This window comes from Grammomys surdaster, unplaced genomic scaffold, assembly GCF_004785775.1.
Source record: "Grammomys surdaster isolate TR1022 unplaced genomic scaffold, NIH_TR_1.0 751, whole genome shotgun sequence".
NCBI classification, from domain to species: Eukaryota; Metazoa; Chordata; class Mammalia; order Rodentia; family Muridae; genus Grammomys; species Grammomys surdaster.
Window position 1 is genome coordinate 561008 of NW_021605170.1, and position 13176 is coordinate 574183.

Here is a 13176-nt window from a genome sequence, read left to right on the forward strand (position 1 = left end):
TGTTTGTAGACTGCCTCAAAGTACAGGCATGAACAGCTACAGGCAGGTAAAATTCAGGCATTCCTGTTCTCAAGTCTACAGCCTTACTAGAAAATGTTTCCTCCCCTGAATAGCAAAGTAGCAAGTTGTGGGACGTTATCTGTTTCTCTCTACAATCCAAATGGGGTTTACCAAGGAGGATGCTTTTCTCTCTGGCTGAGGCCACTATAGTTTCTTGTCTAGCTTGAGAGATTTCTGTGGTTACGTTTGAATATCTTTACCTGAGGGAAATGCAGAACCAGTGAATTAGTATGTCATTCTAGTCTTGGGCTTGCTTAGTCCAATGCTATCTAGGTCCCTTCATAGAGATACCAACAGGAGGTTAGATACTGAGTCTGGAGCTAAGAAGAGACCTCAGGCCAAGGTCATGAACGACTGAGAATAAATCCATCAAAGAAACTAAAAAATAAAGCAAGAGGAGAAGCAGAACCACAATGACACTGGCAGGAACAAGGGTATGCAGCCTGCAGGTCTCTGTGGTCAGCAGCAGAAACCTGGAGACATCCCAGGAGGGGTTATCCCCTACAGTCACCACAGCAAGAGCCACTCTTCTAATCACAAATAGGCAGAGGGGAGGGAACTGGGGAGCCCCAACTTCACTTGTGCACCTGGGACATGGTACTTGAGAGGTCTGGAACCTCTAGTCAGAGTAAGGTTCTGTGCTGAGAGAGCTATGCCCATCCAATGCATGAGAGGCAGGTCCAGTGTCACAGGAGGATAGCTTTCCATGATTCAGGCACACTAAGAAGTAAATAGGCACAGCTGGGTCCAAGAACATATGGCTAGTAGCAGTGGTAGTGAACTCCTAGATGACTCTGAAGCTCTCATGGAGCCTTCTTTCAGAGAAGAACAACATATAAATCAACAACTAGAAGCAAAAATGAGATAGTGGGATACTATAGAGAAAACAGGAAGGGACGGATTAGATCATGCTGACCAAGCCTGGAAAGCTAGCCGCACCCCAAGAGTGGGAACCTTGAGCACGCTAGACCCTGGGAAGTGCCTCCGTGCTAGGCACAAGAGCCTAGACTGGCTTAGGCAAAGAGTGCCATTCACCTGTACCTGAATTTGTGTGCCACCTTGTACTTCTATTCAGCTGTCATTTCTGTCAAGACGCAGCACTCTTAGCTGCTCACAGACTCAGAATCTGTTCAGTCAGCAGCTCCTCCTAACACACTCTTCCTGCACCATCAAAAGGGTTTCTGGAGGGCCAGAGCCCATGTCTTTTGTCTCCTTGCCCTCAGAATAGAAAAATGAGCGGAAGAACATGAAGTGGCTCAGAGCTGAGCTTGGAGTTTCCCAATCCCCATTCCCAGTTCCTGACTGAGATCATAAGAGTATCTCTTGCTATGGAATATCTCCAAGTTTCCTCTGCTGATCCCAGTGACATCAAGACTGCACATTCTTGCTTTTGCCGGTGTCTGGCTCTGTTTCTCCTCTGGTTTTGCCACATGGCTTTCTTTATGGGTTTTTTTCTTGTGTTGTTTGAACTGAAAAACTTAAACTTTGTCAACAGAGCCCCTCAGACCTGACTCGGGTCTTTGCTCTATAAAAGAAAATCAGTAATAAGATTCTCTAACTTTTGGAATTCAGATGTCTTATATATAAAATAATGTTATTACTCTTAAAAACAGACAAACTGCAATCACATTTGTTCTGAAAGACAAAGTAAGCGTCTTACTTGTTTCCTTCTGAGCTCAGGAAGTACACAAGGTGGCTGGCCCAGAGCACAGGTCCTACATATGTTCCAAATACTGTGAGGAATATGGCTGGAACTTCCATGTAGGTATCTAAGCCCACAAAGCCTGCTGAAATGTCGATGGTAGCAATGTTGTTGGAATTACCCTGGAACACAGAAGAAAAACAAGGTTGCTCTTTCTGCATGTATAGATAATCAGAGGTGGGAGAGGCATTGAACAGTCAGTCATCTGGCTGCTCCTTAGTCACTGAGCTGGTTCTGGATGGGTCATATTTCTCTGTGCCATCTTACTACAGACCAGGAAGTGGTAGAAAAATACTTATATAGAACAAGTCTTTTGAAGAATTTTGCATACTTCCATCTTCTCACTGAACACAGCAATTTTACACCTTTCCCCAGATATATCAGCTGCTCAAGACAAGTGCACAGACCTTTCCTTGAAGACCTCTACTTGAGGATGGTGCATGTGGTCCTAGGAGGCCCACATCATACAGCATATCTCCCGGATGCTGTCAGATTGCACACCAACTTCTCTACTGCAGCCAAGAGGTTAGCTATAGCCTAGCACTGCTGAAATGCACATGGTACATGAGGATCCATGACACACAGTATACAAACTGGTGGCTCCCTACATTCTATTATTTATACCCATGGGCCCAAGCTATTCATAAGTCTTGAACCTATTATAGGAGAGCTTTGCTGGTCTATGGGGAGACCAGGATAGAAAGATTCAGGAGAGTCAGATCACCACAGCAAACTGAGCCCAAGGCTGGTCTTAGACTGGTCACAGTACTTAAGTAATTATAGATTCTTATAATTTAATCCAATTACTCTTGGCCTTTGGGGTCAAAAGGACAAACATACAACCTTGAGTTGTATCATGGGTGAGGCTGGGAGACATATGAAACCAAGAAAAAAAGAGCACAGGAAGAGACTGACAGATAAAGAGGAGAGGCTAGCACACACAGAAGAGGTGTTGTGGAACTGTGAAGGAATCTACAGTAATATATTATACACCCTCACTGGGATTGATGGGAAGAACTAGATCCTTCTAAGGTCCACTACCTGTCCAGGCATCCTTCTACACACCAAAACTAAGGCAGATTTGGGTCTTTAAATACTAGGAAAAAGTCCTATGATCCTCCAGGTCTTAGGGGACTAATAATTTTAGAGACACCCAATAGTTCCCAGCATGGACAGCCTCAATACCAGGGGCAAAGGTACACAGAGGTATAATTACTACATTCCTAAAAACAAAACACATTTTAAAAAATGTGTTTTCTTTGCAGTTTGTAATAAATCAGTTCCTACCTAATCCTTCCTGCAAAGCAACAATCTATTGTCTTATGGATATCTAGATGAATCCACAGTGAGAATGTCTGGTTTTTGACACAAGGTCTCACTATGTACCTCTGGCTGGTCTGGAACTCATTGTGTAGACCAGTTTGGCCTCGAACTTACAGAGATCCACCTGGCTCTGCCTCCCCAGTGCTAGAAGTAAAAGCATGCACCACTAAACCTGGTCAAGCATGCCTTTTAAAAATGACAAACTGTAGCCGGGCAGTGGTGGCGCACGCCTTTAATCCCAGCACCTGGGAGACAGAGGCAGGCGGATTTCTGAGTTTGAGGCCAGCCTGGTCTACAGAGTGAGTTCCAGGACAGACAGGGCTATACAGAGAAACCCTGTCTCGAAAAAAAAAAAAAAAGACAAACTGTAATTTATCTAGTAAAATCCACATAAGCACATAAGAGTTAAGTATATTTTTCAGTGCATTATATATAAGCTCTTTCACTGAACACATATAACCTTCCATCTTACAACATTTTTGCAAAGAAAAATTAAAAGTTAGGTGACATAAAAAGTTACTAGCTATCTTAGGGTTTTACTGTTGTGAACAGACACCATGACCAAGGCATCTCTTATAAAGACAACATTTAACTGGGGCTGGCTTACAGGTTCAGAGGTTCAGTCCGTTATCATGAAGGTGGGAGCATGGCAGCATCCAGGCAGGCATGGTGCAGGAGAAGCTGAGAGTTCGACATCTCCATCTGGAAGCTGCTAGGAGAAATCTGACTTCTAGGCAGCTAGGATGAGGGTCTTAAAGCTCAAGCCCACAGGGCCACACCCACTCCAACAAGGCCACACCCACTCCAACAGGGCCACACCTCCAAATAGTGCCACTCCTTGGGCCAAGCATATACAAACCATCACACTAGCCTTCTATCCATGATAACAATGAAAACCTACCTGGAAATAGAAGAATGCTTGACCGAACCAATAATGCATTACAGTGATCTCAGCTGCATCATGTCTCAGGGGCTTCCAAATGAACTTGGTCATTACAGTCTGAATCAAGAGGCTAAATGCTAACACTGGAAGATTGTGTGGTCTCAAGAGCAGAGCTGCCAGAAGAACTAATCCACTATGTATTTCCCACAAGCCTACAGTCTTGGTTTTGAAGTCTGTTCCAATGACTTGTGCTTTTAGTAAATCTTTGGTACCAGTGAACAGAATACCAAGGACAAAGACATAAACAAAACGAGCTTCAATAATTCCCCTAAAAAAAAAAGCAAAATATGTTACATTCATTTGTTCAAGTAAATATTTTCCCATTTAAAACATGTCTCTAATTAGAGAATGCCTAAATGTATATAGCTAAACAAGTATAGCTAAACAAGTTGTGACTAATTAAAAAAAAAAAAAAAAAGCATGTCTGCTTTGACACGCATGCCCTTGAGGAGCAGCCAGCAACGACATCAGGCATATGCTGGGATGTACCATCCTAATGGAGCTGACTGTGTGGAAAACTTGCTTATGTGATCCAAGGATCATTTGATAGGGAGATCAGAGCTATGTTCTTGCAACACTTTGCACAGATAAGTGAAACATGTTTGTGCTAGTTGATGACCTGAGTATCTGAAATGTCTTAAGTTCAAGAATGCTAACTGCAATTGAGCATGTTCATAGTTAAGTGGATTTAATAAACACTTGAATGTTGACATGTCTACAATGTACAATGTACAGTGTGCAGTGGTCCAGACTGTTCAAGTCTGGGCCCTGCTGCTCACTAGCTCTGTTGTTAGAACAACTGAATTAACACTCTGACAATCAACTTCATTAAGTTAAAAACAGAAAGTGGTTTCTACACATCACATGGTTATCCTAGGAATTATATATGTATAAAAATAGACATGAAGTATTTGTACACAGTACATGCTAAATAAATATTAAGTACTGTTAATGGACTAAGTATCTGCACTCAATTTAAGTATAAAAAGGATATAAGTTATGGGACTATGTCTAATAACTTCATCTTTTTAAATATATTTTCCTAAAATATAGTATTTTAAGTAGATTTTATATATGAGGTATTTATATACTTTAAGATTGTCACTTAATGGTGGAGTGTAGTGGTGCACACTGTTAACCCCAGCACTCAGTAAGCAGAGGCAGAGGCCCATTTAGTATGACTACTTTAATTCAGTGTTGATACTGTGAGTTACATGTGGAAGAGTGTGGCCCTGGTTGGGAAGCTGGAGTCAAATACCTAGAACACCTTTGACCATATGAGTCCTAACATAAAAGCTAAATACAGGTCCATGTGGATTCCAATGAAGCAGAATCCAGCAAATGTGAAAGCCATTGGAATGTCTCAAGGAAGAAGCTAGTCTGAATAGATGATACCAAGGCCACTAGACAGGAAAGGGCAGAAGGAAGAACATCTGGACAGGTTCCCAGTATTGATCAGTCACTACTTCTCATTCTATATGACTTTCAACCCTAGATATGCTTGGATTTCTGAGTAGCACATGCAGAACCAGATAGATCAGGATGAGTCTGGAGTTTGGGTACCTTTGAAGCCAGGTGGATGTAGAACCAGTATATTTTTTAAAATCAAGATAGACAAGGTGAGGGATGGCTGGATTGTATAGGAAGAATGCTTAGAGAAAAAGCCTGCTGGCTATCTGCACATCTACAGAGGACAAGCTGCTTATTAGCAGAGAAGGCAAAGCAAGGGGATCACAGTCTTGAGATTATAATGCAGAAATCAAGTCCATAGATCTGGGTGGAAACAAAAAATGCACCCACACACTGCACTTAGGGATTAAACAAAAAACTCACATGTAACATCTAACCTTGCTATCTGTCCAAAGTTGCAGACTCCAAAGTTAAAAAGAGCCTTTGCCTCTACAAAATGTCCCCAGTCTCAATCACCATCTTCATGTTTCATCTGGCTTCTTGCCTCAGGTGAAGGCAACTACCCTGCTGTTACCAGCCACAGAAACCTAGTACCACCCCATACCTATCCACAGATGTTTTCTAGTAAGCCCTTAAGCTTCTGGATATAGCCCTTGGCTTTCAATATTTGTTAAATCTAGACATCTGTATAAGGTACCCAAATGAGTAAAAAGTAAGGCCTCAAGCTATATATGATTGTGGGTCCTAAATATGACAATTAATATTCATCAAGTTAAGTCACATAAAACAACGTGTTTGGTAAGTTGGCATCATGTAAGAGTTTTATAGCCTATTGCTTCATAGTACCCTTCTGTGTTCTATGAAAACAGAGATATATCTGTGAGGGCTGTCCCACTACTGATGAACAACTACAAATTATCTATTTATTTTAAACTGTAAATGATGTTCCAAAGACATGAAGGTGTTTTATTTTCAGCTGCCTGTCTGTATTCTTTAGGTACTTTTGAGAAGGCTAGCCACCCTTTGCAGCTCTGACCAGGGACCCCAGCAGTTCTATCACAAATACCAGACTTAGAGTTGAGCCCTCTTGATTTGCATGACAGGAATTCTTGGGCCTTACAAGCATAATATAGGGAAGCTCACTTCCTTTCTTAACTGCTGGGAGTATCCACTTACTATTGTATCCTTGGGAGTATCCTTGTTTTTAAAGTCACATCTTAACTTAGCAAAACCAAGTCCTAGTAAATGCAGGTCTCTCTTAACTCATTTTTAAATTATTTATTAATTAAGAAAATAAATACAGTGACCTTACTTCTACATTATTTATCTCTCAAAAGAGTGCTAACAAGCGGCTCATTAAGGTTTTCTTGACCAGGATATAATAGCTACAAATGAAATCATCATGCATAAAAACTAAACTCAAGTATTGTAAGGACTGACATGGTATTTTTAGTACAGAAAACACTGAAACACATAAAAGCAAGCCTTCATATCTCTAGTTCACTTACTTTGAAATGACCTTGTTGTCTGGTTGCCATGGGAACAGCACAATCCCAATGGCTGCCCTGTAGCAGAAGACACCCAGCAGCCCCAGTGCTAGGGCCACCTTGGATACAAGAGAGCATCCCCTTTGAACTAACATGAAGATTACAACCAGGGAGAGGGCAGCCAGGCCTGAGAGCTGTACTTTGTGGTCAGAGCTGAAATAAGATAGAAAATGCCCAAATTACTACCAAATGGAACTGGCGATTTACAATTATATTGAAGGCTTTTAAAAGAATTGTATAAAATCAAATGATTTTTCCTAGAAAGGTAGAAAACAAAACAAAAAGCAAGGATCTTAAAATGTCACAAAGACTACCATGCTGAGATCTCATTCACACCTTACTCTTAAAATAGTCTCAGATGCTGGTATCAGGTACAATCTGTCCCCCAGCATCCTTGGTTTACTTCATTCTCACCGTGGCTCTGTCACTGTCTCACACAGCTCGTCTCTCCCGACAGGGGCTGGCCTGCTGAGGAGAGGTGTGAGGGCACTGCTACATACACTAGAACTTTGGCCAGGCCAGCTCCCTTTATTATTTACATAGTCTATGCTCATAATGCTGAGATCATAATTTTTAAATATATATTCTGGAAAGATACACATTAAAATTGAAAAAGACCTCAGAAAATGTGAATAAAACTGGTGGTAGTGATATATATCTGCAATCTTGACAAACAGGAGGCTTAGGTATAAGATCACAAGTCTGAGGTCAGCCTAGAATACAGAGCAAGACCTTGTCTCAACACACACACACGCACACACACACACACACACACACAGAGAGAGAGAGAGAGAGAGAGAGAGAGAGAGAGAGAGAAAGAAACCCCCACAAAGACAGATATGCCTGTATTAAGATGGGAAGGGATAATTCATGCTATGCTTGTATATCCTAGGCATCCCTGTGGAACGCTGTACAACAACATGACAAAGTGATATTTAAGTAAGACAGCTTTGGAGTGGGCAACTAATGGGAGTTACAAAATGCCCTTTTACAGCTGATAGGAATGGCCCAGCAATTCAACAAGAAAATATCTTAGATGCAGAAGGCAGCACACTTGAGAAGGAATGCAGGATACACATGTACCAAATGCTTCAAATTTTCAGAGAAATAACAAGTGCCCACTATGTTTTTCTAGAGCCTGGAACTCCTTAACATATCAAACATCTCATATGCCTGGGCTGAGGACATATAGTCCATCAGTGAGCCCTGTTCCCTTTGTTTCCTGAACTCTCAAGTGAGGAGCACACAGAGATGTTTTCCCAGAGCTGTTGTACAAGCACATGGCAGAAACTTCAAAGATGCCAGGTGTAATTGTGGGATTATGAAAGTTTGATAAGCTACTTAACACTTGGTGGAATTCTTCATGAAACCCTCTTAGTTAGAGAAACCAGAATCTTTCTTTGATGCCCACTTCTGGGTTATGCACACTTGTAAGGTCTGAGCAATATCATTTGTTTTGGTCCTCCACTATACAAGCATAAATTCACAACACACTATCAACTTGAAATTTCCCCAAAACTAGCAGGTGGTCTTCTCCCACTCTGCACTCCAATTTTATACAGCTCAGCAACTGTCTGCTCCTCTGAACAGTCCTACTTCATTTACTTTAGCTTGAGTCTTTGCTGTCAGTCAGTCAAAACAGCATGGTCTTGACTTTGTCAGACGCAGTTTCTTCCATTTACTTCAAGCCCCTCTTAAAACCCTTTCCATCTACCTCACTCTACATCCCTTTCTGGCTCTGTAATGTCAGTAGAAGGCTCAGGAGATGTCGAGAGGTCCACTATACATTTTGCCCTCTAAGGGTGAAGAGAGACAGGCCTCAGAAGAAAGAAGAATCAGACGGCAAAGGTGTTCCAGAGACTAAAACCTTTTGTCTACTGATCTGGTCCTCTCACCTACGGGCAGCAGTGTACAGAGAACCACCATGGACTTGATTCCAGAGTTACATCTTTACAATGATCATTTTAAAACTCATAAGTTCTCAATCATTAAAAACTAGTCTGATGAAGCATTAATAAAAAAAATATTAAGTTAATTTCTATTCTTCTTTATTGGGTATATTTTCTATCTTTTTAGATCTCAAGTATTATCTTAGTCTTAATATATATTTTTAAAAGGAAAAAAATGTAGAAAAAGAGGACTATGTAAGGCTATCCAGTTGCAAAAGGTTCCAGCCCATGGGTCATGCTCACCTAGTAAGCCAGTGGCTAAGGTCAGGACGATGGGCTCCCTGTACTCCTGTCTGGTTCAAGGACCGCAGTAGCCGACAGCAGATCAGCACCAGCCATGGACTTGCCAGCACTGTCCACCATTTGCAGTTTCCTCGTGCTTCCAGTAAGGAGACCCGTTTACCTGCTATGTCAGACTCAGGGCTACTGTAGCTTGTGCTGTCCTGCAGAGTACAGGCAAGGGGATTCACACATTTGTGTTCCACGTGGAAGTGACACTGGGGTTCACATTCATCTCTCAGAAAGTAACTCCTACAGGTTTCCTGGCTCAGAGCCAGGCACAGAGTATTAATAAGGAAATACCACGTCTGGTGCTCTTCCTCCACAAAGCTGCTGGCTCCCAGGCTCAGAACATGGCCTACTGTGCCCAGAAGAAGAAGGAGGTTCACCTCTGACCACCCTGAGCTGGCATCAGCTGCATTCTGTTAGAAGGAAATGCAGTGTGTGAGCGATAGCCTGAAAGTCATGTATATCATCCTTCACGAACGACACCCTTGCTCACAGTGAAGAGGCCTCCTGACAGACACTGGCTGTCTTCCCATCCAACTCAAACTGCCCACTGTGGAGGGAACCCCTTGCATCGGAAGCATGGCCCCTCTTCCTGCAGCACAGCCTCGAGGAGGTCAAGATGCTAACCAGGAGGATATGTCAGTCAGCTGTCCTCACCCAGAAATCTAAGCCCCAAGCTCAGTGTCAGAGACTGAAAGCAGGTCCTCAATGCAGTGATTGAGCCCAAAGAATTAATCAGAAGATCCTAGCCCACCTGTCACACTCCCAGCATGACACCAATTTCCTCAGGACCACACAGTTGCCACTACAAAGTGATGGCAACAGAATACTGTCTCTTAAATCATGTTATGATTTAGGTATGAAATACTTCTCTCATAAAAGGGAAAAATCTGTATTTTATAAGCTTGGCCCCTACTGCTGAAAGGTGATTAGAGTAAGAAGGTACAACTCTCCCATTCTCTCTTCTTTCCTCTCACTGCTTTTTAGCTGGCTGAGTCAGCAGCTTTTTTCAGCTAAGTCTTTTTTTCCACCGTGATGTTGCCTTAACACAGGCCCATAGTAATGGAGCCAACCAGACTTGGACTGACACTTTTGAAGCTGTGAGTTAAAGTAAATCTTTCCTCCCTTAAATTATTGATATCAGATATTTTGTCACAGTGATGAAGAAATGAGCAACACAAATTAGTAAAAACAGCTCACGGGCTGAGGAGACGGCTCGGCAGGACAGGCACCTGCTGCCAAGCTTAATGGCTTGAGTCCTATTCTCAGGACACATAAGAAGAGAATTGAGTCTCACAAGTTGTCCTTTGACCTCCAGATGTGTACTATGAGTTACACACACACACACACACACACACCAGTTCAACGAGAAAAAGTTCTTGTTGCTTATTGTTCTGGTAACTGTTAACTATGTATAGCAATGTACCCTGACAAACACTATGAACCCAGAAAGTTCCTAAAGAGACAGACAGACAGACAGACAGACAGACAGACAGACAGAGACTGTGCCTAGACCCAGATACACAACAGGGGATCTTGAAAGGGACAGAAGGACAAGAAACTCTGGGTGGGAGCTAGAGCCACTGCTCAGGCTTTCTCAATTCCAGGGTCTAGATACTGTGGCCTCTAATACAACCACACCCCTTCTTCACACTGCTCCATCACTATCACCTACCTAATAAACAAAGGTTAACAGAGACCACAAATTACACAGAAAAGTGTAAACCTTGAAAAGAAAGCTCTGTGAAGCACAACACAGGAATAGAGGATCAACCTTCCGGAACCTCCGGAGTGGACACCTGTTCACTGTGCATCATTTGCAGCCCAGAGATTCTTTCTGAGACTGAGGTACACATGTTCCCTGTGTCCTTTACATCCAGAAGCCCTATTATCATCTCTGTTCCAGTCCAGCTCTTTCCAGCTGAGAATAAGAGCATATGACCTACTACATAGCAGAATATCACAGACAATGATGCCCAGAAGCCTGGGAGGCTTAGGTCTTTCCCCTGCAGTCTAACTGATGTGTGGTCTTTCCAAGGCACATCCAGCACTGCAATGCTGGTACATACACGATTTTCAACCAATTTATACTAATGAAAGATCGGCTAGCAAAACAAAACAAAAGCCCACCCACAGGACCACATTATATATCCAGGGATTAGTCATACCTTCCTCAGCAGAGTGCCGTCAGTGACCATCCTGATAAGAGTAGACAAAATTGCACAGAACAGCGCAGAAACAAGTACCATAACAGCCCCTGCTGCCAGCCACGGGAGGCTACAGAGGTAGCACGAGCTCTCAGATGAGGTGCACACCAGGACATGAATGGCCGAAAGAACCAAAAATATCAAGTAAAAGAGCAGAGAAAACACAGGAGACAACAGAGGAACATCCAGCTCAGCCTTTCTGCACAGCACATGTGGAGTGCTAAGGAGGAACAAAGTGAGAACCTGAAAAAGATGATCAAGGGTGACTATGGCAGCCTAGATACAGGAACATCCAATCAAATGAGCCCAGCCCATCCTAACCTTTTGCTCATACAAAAACAGTAACAAAACAAAAAGACCCAAGGGAAAAATAATTTTAGTTGCTTGCCAAAACTGCATAGCTTGATTTATATTTTTATCTTTTATACCAATGCTGAATGAAGCCATTTGCCACATGCAAACACTTGAGTAATCTCTTAAATCTGGACACACAATGGAAAAATAAAGAACATTCCTATTTTCTGTGTTACACCAATATTCTTTTCAGATACAGGGTCTTATTGTAGTCCAGGCTAGCATGATGTAACCATTCTCCCCATCTTAGCAAACTGAATTTGGGAATTATAGACATACACCATCATGCCCAGCAGTAATGATATATAAATTTAAATCCATCATGTTTTGGCTGCATAATCAATTTAACACCTGAACCATGATAATTCAAGCATATGTACCTCCAAAACCATGAGTGTCCCCACTGCCATTGAGTAGATGTCATAGTGAGCCACTTGTTTGCTCAGGGACAGACTCAGTGTCTTCAGGGCACCCAGATACTGCCTCAGTACTTTGGTCCCCAGGCCAAGCAGAATATCTGAATGGTTTTCTTCCAAGTGCAGTTTGACCCAGTTTCCATGCAACCTTTCTGCCATTTTAAACTGCTCAAATCCAGGATCTATCAGACAAAAAGATTATAGATATTTATAATTTTAGCACATGCACTTACTCCTGGGGCATCCTTTAGAACCAATACCTAATGAAGGCAATCTGTTCCTAGGCAGTAACGGTGAGCAGCACCACAGTAACACTGTAGCACCTGATGATGTCTATCCATCTACGGCCAACACAGCCAGAGCCTGTGTGTGGAGCAGGGGTGGGGCACTGGTCTGGAGCCAGGAATGTCCAAACCCCAGAAATATCATCTTGAGATTGTCAGGAGTAGGATCACTCCCCTGCTGTTCCGGGCCTGCATGTTCTGTCACAAGTATCCACCCCCTACCAGGAGGTTGCAAAGCTGGGTTAAACTTCCTCTCCCCTTATAATGTCATGTCCAGCAGCACCTGGAATTCCTCCTTATGCTAATGAGGCATTTCCAGTGCCCTGGCCCTGGCCAATGATGTACACTCACCCTGAAAGCCCCTACCCACTCTGCAAAGGTTTAAGCAACTTTTGTTCCTGCTCCCACCCCTCACCCCCACCCCACCCCTGAGACTACAATGGCCACTGACAGTATTGGCATGAAATGCCTGGCTTCTGGGTGTCTTTCGCCTTTAGAGCTACAGGGAGTGCTACTGAAGGCAAGGAGCTGACAGACCACTTCCCAGATCTGGTCTGTTATTCTTTACTGTGTTGGGCTTGCTTATGACTAAATGAGTCTAAAAGCAAGACTTTTCTTCCTTAGATGCTGTTCTTTAAAATGCACCTTGTACTTCATCAAGGCAATAGATCCCTTTATCACCCCAACAGTGCT

At 42.7% G+C, this 13176-nt stretch overlaps 1 protein-coding gene across 7 annotated transcripts in view; it reads right to left on the reverse strand.

Annotated features, from left to right (window-relative positions):
* The window catches only part of Pigg (phosphatidylinositol glycan anchor biosynthesis class G), a 48087-nt gene that overhangs the window by 18890 nt on the left and 16021 nt on the right, over window positions 1-13176 (reverse strand). For 6 of the 7 annotated variants that reach the window (XR_003713231.1, XR_003713230.1, XM_028782357.1 and 3 more), the window contains exons 7-12: window positions 12164-12381; window positions 11391-11672; window positions 9178-9635; window positions 6947-7138; window positions 3987-4296; window positions 1721-1884 (exon numbers count right to left, since the gene is read on the reverse strand). Coding sequence is in view for 5 of the 7 variants with exons in the window: in XM_028782357.1 (XP_028638190.1) it covers window positions 1721-1884; window positions 3987-4296; window positions 6947-7138; window positions 9178-9635; window positions 11391-11672; window positions 12164-12381 (1624 nt within the window). In the remaining 2 variants the exon portion in view is untranslated. Of the gene's footprint in view, window positions 1-1720; window positions 1885-3986; window positions 4297-6946; window positions 7139-9177; window positions 9636-11390; window positions 11673-12163; window positions 12382-13176 lie in introns of those variants that run through there. The other variant, XM_028782359.1, reaches the window with a different exon arrangement.